This window comes from Sminthopsis crassicaudata, chromosome 3 (genome assembly GCF_048593235.1).
Source record: "Sminthopsis crassicaudata isolate SCR6 chromosome 3, ASM4859323v1, whole genome shotgun sequence".
NCBI classification, from domain to species: domain Eukaryota; kingdom Metazoa; phylum Chordata; class Mammalia; order Dasyuromorphia; family Dasyuridae; genus Sminthopsis; species Sminthopsis crassicaudata.
In genome coordinates, this window is record NC_133619.1 from 581,323,034 (window position 1) to 581,335,682 (window position 12,649).

Here is a 12,649-nt window from a genome sequence, read left to right on the forward strand (position 1 = left end):
TTAGGAGGTCTCAATTCTTTTCTGCCAAAAGCGTCGCAAGAGACCCTGTCGGATTTGCTTGGACTTGATGCAATAAATAATGGGGTTCATGAAAGGTGGGACCAAGAAATGTAGATTAGCCATGAGCACAGCCAGAGCAGGGTACGTGTGCTTCTCAACACGGTGCAATATGGATAATCCCAATTTGGGCATATAGAAAATAAGCACAATGCAGAGGTGTGAGACACAGGTGTTGAGTGCCTTGAATCTCTCTTCAGGAGAAGCGATTCCCAGCACTGTGCGAAGGATTAGCACATAAGAAAGCACAATCAGGGTGGAATCAATACCCAAGGAAAGAAGAATGGAGACCAGGCCATAGACACTGTTGATTTTGGTGTCAGAACAGGCTAGTCCCACTAGGTCACAATGTAGGCAATAGCAATGAGAGAGGATACTGACTGGAGGGAAAGCCAGTCTCCTGAGCAGGACAGGACCTGGAATGTTGAGAATAACTGCTCTCACAAATATCCCAGCCCCTATCTTGGCCATAGTTGAGTGGGTGAGGATTGAAGCATAGTGCAATGGATCTCTGATGGCCACAAAGCGGTCAAAGGCCATAGCCAGGAGCACACCTGACTCCACATAGGTAAAGGCATGGATAAAGAACATCTGGGCTGCACATAGGTCAAAGGGAAGCTCACGGGCACCCAGCCAGAAGAGTTTCACCATGGTGGGGAAGGTGGAGGCACAGAGACCTAGGTCAGAGGCAGCCAACACAGATAGAAAAATGAACATGGGCTCATGAAGGCTGGGGTCTGTGCGGATTAAGAAGAGAATGGTGCTGTTGCCCAGGATGGAGATTATACAGATCAAGTTGATAGGAATGGACACCCAGTGATGAGAAGCCTCCAGACCTGGAAAACCTGTCAGCAAGAAGGTTGGGCGATCATAGCTGCTGGCGTTGCAGGAGAAGATGGAAGGATCCATGTTTGGAAATACTTTGCTTCCCTAGGGGCAAGAAGGACCAGAGATTGATTCAGAGCCCTCTCCAAATAATTTTGTTCTCTCTGTTCTGCTTTTTGTTCTCTCTTCCTGCTCAGGGGTTCGCCTCTGCTTCTGGCTCACAAAGGTAGTGAGCAAAATTTCTACACTCAAAGCTTGGACAGAGAGATAAGGGGATGTGATAGACTGGGATCAATGACAACCAAAAGCTCTAGAATTTTGCAAAAGGTCTTATGTCTAGATAACTCTTACCTAAGTTCTAAGCCTATAATATGAATTCATACCCACAAACAACCCATAAATATTTCTTCTTCATTCTAACCACTGTCTAAAGTACCCTTTTCCTTTCCCACTGTTTCCATAAAAATTGTTAGTTTTGTTTTGTTTTGTTTTGTTTTGTTTTGGTGGGGAGGGGAATTTAAGGGACTTTTCCAAAGTCATATAAATAGTAAACAGTATAGACATGTTTGGAACCCGGGGCTTCTAACTTCAAATCCATTGCTTTGCCTATTTTATCATATTATCTCAAGGTTAATGCTAAAATTTATAAGATTAAATTGTAGAGTTTGGAACTCTTAAGTGGAGGGATTTTAAAATATTGCCTTAAAAATAAGCCTCCAAATCATTATATTCTGATCATTTCCAAAAGCTCTTTTATCTATCAGGCTTTCTATCAATGTAAATTATTCAAGAATTGATATTAGATTATTAGGAAGAATTAACAAGTAATTTAGATAGTTAACGAGACTTACCTATTTATTCATTCATTTAGTCATTAATTTATATTGATGTATTTGTTCATTTATTCATTTATATTTTTGCTTATATGTTTACTCATTTTCATTTATTCATGTATTTATTTTTTATTTTGCTTCTCTTTGTATCCCAGCAATTAATACAGTGCCTGGCATGTCGTAGGGACTTAATAAATATTTAATGGATTGAGTTAGAGCCATATATAGAACTCAATTCTGCCTACAAGTCTAATGTTTATTAATCTGTTTTTTTTTTTTTAAACAGAGCAGATTTCTCTGAAGGGAAATATTTTTCCCCTCCTTATTCAATTACTTCAATCTGTGAGGATAGGGCTTCAATCTGTGATTCTCTTCCAGGATTACCTAATATGTGTCAATAAAATTATTAATTAATGACCTTTGGAGGAGATTAAACCAGATTATTCATTGATCTCATTAATGAATTGGGATGGAGAATGAAAAGGACTAGAAATAAGTCAAAACAGGATGTTAGAACATCATTATTAATCCAGAGCAGAGGTTCTTAAAACATTTTTTGGTGTCAAGGACTTTTAGGCAACTTAGATGAAACTTATGGGAATTTTCTCAGAAGAATTTAAAAAATATCATAATTGAAGAATATTTTAAATGTCAATTAAAGCTTAGTGAAAACAAAATGTATTTTTCTCCTTCTAAATTCATGGATTCTTTTATGTTTCCAAGTAATATAGATTCTATGCCCAGTACAGATCCCCTGGAAAAATATTTTATGAAAACTCTCTCAAGATTTGATCTTCTAAGGGAAAATTTCAGAGGGTCTATGAACTTGGTGGGGGGAAAAACACATCATTATTTTTACTAATTCCTAATTTATTATTAGCTAATTTAAACATGTAGAAGCATAGTCAATACAACTATAGGTTGCCCTTTTCTAATGAAATTGTGGGAAGAAAAGTTGTGGAATGTTACCTAGAAGTTACTTATTTATTCTCAAATAAAGATAATAAAGATAAAAATAATGGAAAGAATCCTATGGCAACACTTTGCTTGTCTTCCTCTTTCCACAATCTCTTCTACATGTGTACTCCCATAGTTACCTCTATATTCTTTTAAGCAAAGCTTTCCAAATACAGGAACTGAGTGGCTAAGCTTAGATCATTCTTGTGAATCTTTTCTATTAAACATACCTGAGTAATAAGTACAGTCAAGGCAGAAGTTTTCATGTCAAAATGCAATCACCTTCATTTGGAAACAAATGAAAACTGAAACACAATTTGTTGTCTTTACATTATTATTTATTATGGATATAGAGTTCTAGATAGCTAGAAGGTACAGTATATTAATTGTTATACCTATAGTTAAGAAGATCTGAGTTTATAATCTATCCTTAGACATAACCTAAGTGACTCCTGGTAAAGCTAGTTAGATTTTTACAAGGTCAGTTTCCTCAACTGTAAAATATAGATAACAATTAGCACTTACCTCCCAGAGTTAAGATTTAAATGAGATAATATTTATAAATCACTTTGCAAACTTTAAAATGCTAATATCTAGCATTTATATAACACTATGAGGTCTCTAACACAGTCTACATGTTATCTCACATAATCCTCACAATACCCCTTGGAAATTATCTCCACTTTATGGATAAAGTTGGCTGAGAGAAGTTAAGTGTAATTTGTCCAGAATTACACAGGCTGTTAAGTTTTTATTATTATTATTATTATTATTATTACTCTTTCCTAGCTGGGAATGTTTTTCCTCTCCAGGTATCTCAGGCTACATTTGTTCTTCATTTTTAATATTTAGAGAATGATCTAATTAACTGTCAATGTCCACATATCTAAGTTAATCTTTCCCTTTAAATGAATTTCAGTTACATTCTGCAACTGCTTACTCTGTCCTATTGTATGTCTATGCTTTCTGAAGAATTAGAAAACAAGGGGAGGGGAAGAGAGTTGTCATGAACTGCAAACTGAACCAGAACTTTTTCTGAATGCCATGGTTACCTCTCAGTGTAATTTTGCAAGTCACAGAAGGCTCCAATACTTACTAGAATCCTGGATCATGTGCTGAGCTCCACCATGTAAGAAAGATATGAACAACCTGGGATGCCGTTGAGAGGAATGTCATGAACACAACCTATAGGGGAAATGTGAGTTGAGCTGAACTTAGAAAATGCAATGCATTATGTAAATATGATACTGGATTTGGAGTCAGAAAGATATCAGTTCAAATATGGCTATACTAACACAGGAGAAAATAGGTAAATCACTTCTCTGTGCCTTAATTTCCTATCTGTAAAATAGGGATTACACTAGCACTTTCCAAAGCTATTGTGAAGACACAATGAGATAATTATCAAATGTTTAGCACAGTACCTGGCACATAGTAAAAGCTACATAAATGCCAGTTGTTATATTTCCAAAGCATTTTGTAAACCTCAAAGCTCTATATGAATGCAAGCTATTATAATTGTTTATGATGATAGCATAGCTAGATGGTACAGTGGCTAGAGTGCTGGGGCTAAAATCAGAAAGACTCAGTTTTTATGAATTCAAATCTCTCAGATACTAACAAACCTTGCAATCCTGGATAAGTCATTTAACACTGTTTATTTCAATTTCTTCATCAATAAAATGAGCTGGAGAAGGAAATAGTGAATCATTCCAGTATCTTATGCAAAAAAATCCCAAATAAGGTCACAAAGAATCAGACATAAATGAAAAGACTGAACAACAAAAATTCTACAGAGGAAACTGTGTCACTTAAAGCTGAAATGATTTGGCCATTTCATAACTAGTAGGTATCAGAAGTAGGGATATGATTTTACATCTATCTAGTGCTTTTTCAACTATACAAATGTGTCCTTCCATTCATAAGAGGAAAAATCTCTTCATTCCTATAATTAAAGTCTTAACTTGTTTTAATAGTAAAACATAGCACTTTTCACTAACTCTCATCTGGTGGGCGGAGGTATCTGGAGAAAGATTTATCACTGTGCCAAGTCTATCATTGTGATAGAGTAGGGGCTGGAGAATAAAGATGGCATGTCTCCACAGATTCTGCATAGATACTGTGATGAGACAGGATGATAGATAAGGGAGCTGAAATATTGATGACAGAACCTCAGAGCTATGTTTGTAAAAGATCTGAAACAGATCCTCTTCTCCCATCTCCTTGATATTCTTGACCACTATTTTAATATGCCTTTGTAAGTATGGTAGAGCTGAAATAGGGGAGGCAGAGTTAGTATTTACGGATTCTCAGGGACTAAAGAGCATACTTTTGCAATAAACCAGGCTTCTGATTCACCATTCACTCATTTTTTATACAACTATTTTTGTCCTCTACCTTTCTAGAATAACCCAACCTTTAGGAACCTTTGACCTTAGGAAAAGAGCAGGCTCATTTCCCAAGCAAGCAATAATATCTACATTGATATCCTATAAGAAAATGTAGTCTGTATAGCTCAAATTAGTCATGTTCATGAGAGTTTCCATGGCAACAGACGAGCTTCCCTTATTCATGTGAGATTGTTTTCCTAGGAGAATTTGAGGATTTAAGCCTCACATGATTTACCAGATGTGTCCTGTAACTCGTAGATACCCCTGCCCATCAGTAATACTGGGTATGTGAACACTCCTGGGTAAATGAGACAGTTATGGGACTGCCAAAGCAAGACAACATAACTGGCTCAATCTATGCTTATCAACAGGATCATGAAATGATAGGGAAGGGGGATGCTAAAACTTAAGGAATCCTTTATTAATATAATAGCTCAGGATGCTATAGTCTCAATTTTCCAAGATGCCTCTGTCCTAGGACTTGGAGGAAGGGGTCTTTCTGTCTAGGATTTTTTGTAAGGTTGTAATGATAGGACACTGAGTTTGGCTGTGAGAACAGAGGCACTGAAAGCAAATCTCACTGACTTCCTTTTACTGTGCTTCTGTCCCAGATACTACCACCCCATCTCTCCCCAAGGGATCCTCAGATCATTTCATTTTTCCAAAGGATTGCCTAATCATCTGATTGGAGGGGCTGTTTCTGTTCTGCTCATGAATAGTATGCATGACAAACTTCCTAAGAGCATAACTCTAATCCAAAAGAGTTAGGTTAGATTTCTGATTTTCTCCCTACTCTAAATACTATAATTCTGAAGTACAAGGAAAGGAAGTGATTTACCTTAGGCAATACAGGTTGTAAAATGGCCAGGATTGAAATTTAGAGCATTTGAGAGGTAGTCAGATTCAATGAAAAGTACATTTGCTATATAGGCAATTTGAATTCAAATGCTGTCTCTGATACTTATTGTATATGTGACAAATACATTTTGAGGGCCCCCAGTTTCCTTATCTATGAAAAGGATGTGTTGGACTATATGCCCTTTGAATCTAGTATCCTTAATTTTAAATCCAATAATTTTTTCACTATGCCATAGACTTTTTAGAGACCTGTTGATGTGAAGGGTCTGCTTGAGATCCTTTCACCCCTCATCTGGTCTCCTCCATAACTTAGTTTCACACTCACCATGGCTTTGGGGGTATGGCCTTCTGTCTCTTGGTTAGCCAGAAGTATGTCTAGCTGAACTCAGGCTTGGACAGGTCTTTATATCTTCTTAATTTGATTTGAAGTAATGGGGCTGGGGAACTGGGTCAGCAGGGATCTGGATACAAATCCAGGAGATTTTCTTTAAGCCCATGAGTGCTAGGGAGAATGGCTGTGAGGCTACTATTGTGTCCAGGGGCCAAGGAGGCCCAGAAGAGGATGAAGTAGCAGAGAAAGGCATCGAGGGAGAGCTAGATTTAACTTCAGCATCTGTTGCTTTCTTTGGAAGCACCCGAGTGACCCAACCCTTCAGAAGGAGCCAAGACCCCTTCCTTCACCTTTATGGCTGTTTGGGAGGGGATGGTAGAAGGAGTTGAGATGTAGGTGAAGCTTTTTTTACTTGGAAGAAACTCAGAAATGAGACTGTGGAAGAGCTGAAATTGAGCCTGTTCTCCCCTCTCTTCAATCTCCTCCTTCTGTCGATAATGCCCTAAGCCACACTTCATGGCCATAGTAGGGCTAATGTTGGTGGAAAGGGTGGAGTTAGCCTTCGGGATTAACAGTGGATAAGGACCATTATTTTGTTTTCAACCAGAGAGGTAATTCCCAATAGACAACCTAGAATCTCTCACTTTGCTTACTCCCTAGATTCCTCAGTGAACCAATATATGGCACTCACTCATGACAGTGAAATGTCTAGGGATCCAAATGTTTTGCATATTGAGATAAATAATTATAGTCAAAGTAGATGAAATTATCTGAGAAATAAATCCAAGGCAAATGACTCTTCCAGATCAGTTCCAAGTTATACCTGTTCATGGTTAGGTGAATCTAGTCAATCAATATTCCTAGTCAAAGCTTCTTGTTCTCTGAACTGAAGTTCTTTCAGCAGGCACTGTAATAATCTATCCCTTACCCCAACATGTTCTGGACTGGGACTTTCCACATTTCTTCCTCTATGAGAAAAGGACTTTGGCATGAGGTAGTAGTATAATATGGCAACCACAAAAGTTACCAAGTCTTTGATCTACATTAAGAAAGCTACAGTATACAGAACAAGGCAAAAAAATGTCATTTTTTCATTTGCCCTGGTCAAATCATATGGGATATTGTGTCCATAATATTATGTGAATAAATCGAAAGGGTTAGGAGGGCTTTGTAGATTGTGATATGGGGAGGTGTTCATGGACTATGGATATTTAGAAGGGAAGGCTTAGCTTAAAGTATCAAAGGTTACCACTCAGAAGATGACTTTTGAGTTTCCTTCTATTTTTTTCTGTGATATTTATTAAGTTTCTCAATTGGGATTTCATTAGAAATTCTATATTGGAAATCCAATATGGACTTCCTCTTAGGCCCTAGAAGTAGAATCAGAGGGCAAGGACTAGAAATTAAGAAATAGTAGTATAACACAATCAGGGATTCCACAAAAATAGAATGAGCTATCTTGAGGACATAGATTTAGAGCAGGAATGAACTTTAGAGATCATTAGCCCATTTGCCTTATTTTATATATGAGGAAACTGAAGCTCAGAAATCAAGATCAGCTCTGTCTAGAGTAAAAATAGATGAGAGGCTCTCCCCCTGCCAATGTTCCCAGGTCTCCATCAGCAGATCCTCTTATTATAAAGTCAAATGTAAGAAATCATTCAATAAGTATCTATTAAATACCTATGATGTACCAAACATTGGGTTTGGTACTGAGGTACTGAGACAAACATAAAAATAGAACAGTGCCCACCGTGAAGAAGTTTATATTCTTTAGAAGGAAACAACCTGTAAATTATAAACCTATAGAATATAAAACAATTTTTTGGTTTGGGAGAAACCCTACAAGAAGATTCCAAAGAAAGAGAGGAAGGAAGTAAAGAAGGAAGAAAGGGAGATTGAATAGAAGAAGGGAAAGGAAAAAAGAAAAGGAAGAAAGGAACCTTGGAGGGCCACACAAGAGGAAAGGAGAAGCCCCTTCCACAGGACCCTTACTCTTTCTGACTTGCTCCCATAGCTCCTTCAGGTCCTTCTCCTCCCAGAAGCTCAGACATCTGAAAGATCAAAATATGTTGCCAATCAAATAACATTAATCCTGTTGAATTCATCTCCAAATCATCTACCCAGAAAAACAAATAAAAAAAAACATTTTGAGAGAAATGATTATTAGTAACCAATAATTTAGGGAGATCCAGATTTCTCTTCTTCTTCTAAAGTCCTTGCTTTTTTAGAAGTTTAGTCTTCTGAAAGACATTACTGATAATGAGATTGGACTAATTTTCTTGTTGAATACTCTACACTAATTTGGATGGGGCATAAATACGTTTAATAGATAGTCCAAAGGTGGGTATCATCTGGCTATAAAGACAGTTTCTTAATCCAAGTATGATATGATGTCATCCTCAGTCTTTCATTTTAATGTAGCCCACTTCCCATTGTGTTAATCAATTATAGTTAATTACCAGTCTTCTTCCAAAAGAACATATAAACCTTGAACCCATCTGTATGAAGGTCTTTGTTCTAAAAAAATGCTTTTAAAAAGGCTAAAAGTCCTTTTAGTAAAGTTACTTGTCTTATTACTAAATAAATCATTTGTTAATTTATTACTATAAATGAAGTAGGGATCATTGATTTAAAAAATCTATAGGATGACCTAGATCTCTTTAAATAAAGTCAACATGGAAATGAACAATATGTAGAGATACATGAAAGAGTTATGACATGCATCTAGGTGCAAATCAAATGGCATTTTCTACAAAAGGCCTTGCCTGATTATTCTGATTCTTAGTGTTTTCTGAGATTTCATCTCGTTTGCATTGTATATATTTTGTATGCATCTCTATTATATATTGTCTCTTCCACAGTAGACATTATTTATCCACTTGATTTTTCCAAAGTAAATTGTTAGGCCAAATGCTTTAGAGTTGTTATGAATCTCACTTAAGAGATTCTGCTGAGTTCCAGTAATTGATGCTGATTATCACAATGTTTTCTGAAAGAGGATTATTTGGTGATCTGGTGTATATTGTATCTAAAGAGAATTACCCTTCCTTTTGGGCTCAGCATTTGATCATCCTTCATGACAGTGGCAAACAAGCTGATGAGCATATCTTCCTATTTTATATATCATTTTTCTTTTTTTTGTGTCTTCTGCTAAAACAGTTATCCTCTTCTCTTTAGCTCCAGTTCAGGTATTCATTTCATTTACTTGAATTACAATAGCATTTTAGCTGGTGCCTGCATTTCCAATATTTTGCCTTTTAAAAGTAGATAAACCCTTCCAAAATTTTTTAAATGGCTCTTGCTTTTATGATAAAACACAAATTTCCACAGCCTCACAAAATCAGCTCTCCAAAATCAAGTTTCTGCTTATATTTCCAGCATCATTTCTTATTACTTTCCCTTGTAAATTATTCTTGTCAAATGAGCCTGCTTATTATTTCCTTTATAAGCCATTCAATTTCTTGCTTCTACAAAGTCGATCTTTCCTTGTCAGGAATGAACTCACTCCTCTTTTCTGTCCTGGGAGCATTGTGCAACAAATTTAAAAATCTGGCACTTTCAGTTAGCTATTCACCTGCTGGCCTTTGTCTTCAACCCCAGGCATTTTTCAGGGAGCCCTACATTAGTCATGGTTCTAGGCCACCTGCTTTTGATCTTTAAACTAAAAAAACGCATCAGTTCTGGATCCAGACTAAGTTCCTTCTGTCTTGTCTTTATCCAAGTGTCTTCCCAGATTCCCTGCATGAGCCCCCAAAGATCTTTCTTTGTCCTGCCCATTTCCTGCCTCCTAGTTGAGCAGCCCCAAGCCATACCTTTATCTTGGCCCAATTTGCAGAAGTGGGCCTCCAGTATCTCACAAAATATAATATGTCTTGAGGCTAGATTTCAAGGGAGAGTTTTGAATTGTTTAATCACTTGCCTCCTTAAAGTGACCTCTCTATAATTAGTCTGTACTCTTTCCTTAATGGGTTGCATACCCCCACCCCATTATAATTTATTCCTCCTTATGTTTCTGAACCTCATATTTCCAAATAAATTCTATCTCTAACTGTTTTCTCTTTCATGCCTATCAATTCACTTCTACCCTGTAAATGTTGAAGACAAATCTACCCACCCCATCTAAGATTCTCTGGAATTCATGATCTATAATTAACAAGGCTGCTTTCATCTTAAACTTTTTGCTTTCTTATTTCCTCTAATCTTTTGGCTCTCACTGAACTTTACCTCACTTAAATAAAGTCTGGTCATCCTTTCGAGTACTGGTTTTACTTTACATTATCCCCCAAATTATGAGTCATGAAGAAGGATTCAAAATACTCCTGGACCAACACTGTCACTTCTAGATTGTCACCATTACTAAGGAAGTAACCTCTCCTTAAGAAGAGTCAAAAGCAATTCAATTACAATTGCAATATAAATTAAATGCAAATTTACCCCCTCATCAGGATTCTGGTAACTTGAATCAGAGCATCACTTGTCAACTTTGTTCTTCTGCTTACTTATTCTTCACCACCAGTTATAATCTCATATTAGTGGAGTTCAAAAGAAATACTGGAATTTCCTCAAATATCCTAATATTCCCATTCTTCAAGTTAGTCTATTTCTGTGTCTCATTTTTCCAATTCTTGTAAGCTACACATAAGGATGTAATTATACTCTTGTTCTTTCACTCAAAAGTGTTCCACCTCCAATTTCATAAACTCTGAGATTGCTTTTCTGATCATTACTATTTATTCTTTCATCTTTCCTTTTGTCTTACAACTCTTCATCCTATCCTTCATCTTCATTTCCTTTCATCTCTCCTCAGGCCTCCAAATACCAGCCTCTAGTTTAATCCTATATATTGAGAACCTTAATCAAGGTTCATCAAAAAAAAATGAAGTCATTAAAATCTCTCTTCTTTCCTACTTGTCTCCCATTACCAAAATATTTTCTGCCAGTATTTTTTCCTTTATCCTTATTTCACATGAAGAGGAAGTTGTTCTTGCCAAGGCAAAAATGTTTTTGCATGTACCTATGATAACATTTCTCCCATTTTCTCTAGCTCTAGAGGAGGTTGTCCCTCTTGCAACCTCACTAATCTTGAATCTCTCCCTATATATTAGATACTTTTTGGTTACTAAACTTAAGTAAAATATAGATATTATCTATTTCCACTCCCTTTCCTTTCAATTCTAAACTTTGGGCAATTTGGTTTCTGAATTAATTCAATTGATATTGCTTCCTCAAATGTTACCAATAATATCCTAATTGCTAAATCTAATGGTTAATTCTTAATCCTTATCCTTCTTGCTGTCTCTGCAGGCTTTGACATGATTATTCATTTTCCTTTCCTAGGTATAATCTCCTCTCTAGGTTTTTGTAACATTGATCTCTTTTACGTTCTCCTCTCTTTCTCTCTGCTTCCTCTCAATCTTCTTTATTGTTTTTCATCTATGTCATGCATATTCACCATGGCTATCACCCAAAGCTCTTTTCTGTACATTGTTCTTTTCTTTTTCTATAAATATATATTATATTGCATTGAATTCATTAGTCCTCAGAAATTAAATTATTACATTTCAATTTATCCAGTCCTCATCTCTTTCCTAAGTTTCAATCTTGCATCTTGGATATTATGAACAAGATTTCTATAGACATTTTAAATTCAAAATGTCCAAACTAAACTCATTATATTTCCCCTAACTCTCTTCTCTCATTACTCCAGAGGGCCCTCCATCACTCCAATCATGCAGAAACACAACTACACACAAGGAGGCCTTGACTCCTCACCCATGTTCATCCCATATATACAATGTATTGTTAAGACTTGTTTTTACATTCACAGAATCACTCATATATATTCTTCTTTTTATTTTGGTAGCAGCCTGATACAGCTCCTCATCACCTCATTCCTGGACTACTGCAATAGCTTTCTGGTTGGTTTCCCTGCTCTAAGTCCCCTACTTCAGTTCATTTTCTACTCAACTATTCATTCTCTTTCCAGCCCTATTTCTGCTTCTCTTCTGTGTATTAGTTGGAATCAGGGATAAATAAAAGGGGATCACAAAAATATGCTGGAGTACTGGACTAGTGTCATGGGTATCCCAAAAGAATTTGGAAGTTTAGACAATTTCTAAATCAAGAAAGAAAATTTTATTATAATTGGAACACTAATTAAAATGAGCTAAATTTTAAGAGAGGAAGATTAGCAAAGAGCAAAAAGCAAGAAGGTAAATTTATAGGGAAAAATGTTAAAGGGAGATTTGGAAAATATAGAATAAAGAACACTGCAAGGTAAATGATATCATGGGATTGGGATTCACATAGTTAGTGGGAAGTTTGGTAATGGGGGCTAATGATTGCCTTTCTTTCATGAAATTAAGAAGTGTACATTTTTTTTAAATTCAGGTATG

The 12,649-nt window shown here is 36.3% G+C and overlaps 1 protein-coding gene across 1 annotated transcript; it reads right to left on the bottom strand.

The window, feature by feature from the left end:
* On the bottom strand, positions 1-966 carry LOC141559844 (olfactory receptor 51G2-like). The gene has a single exon (XM_074297501.1). It carries the CDS (start codon positions 964-966, stop codon positions 1-3), a length of 966 nt encoding a protein of 321 aa, XP_074153602.1.
* Positions 967-12,649: the final 11,683 nt, after the last annotated feature.

What these genes read in the sequence shown, in the direction of transcription:
- LOC141559844 (XM_074297501.1), bottom strand. Translation starts at nt 966, where the DNA reads ATGGATCCTTCCATCTTCTCCTGCAACGCCAGCAGCTATGATCGCCCA.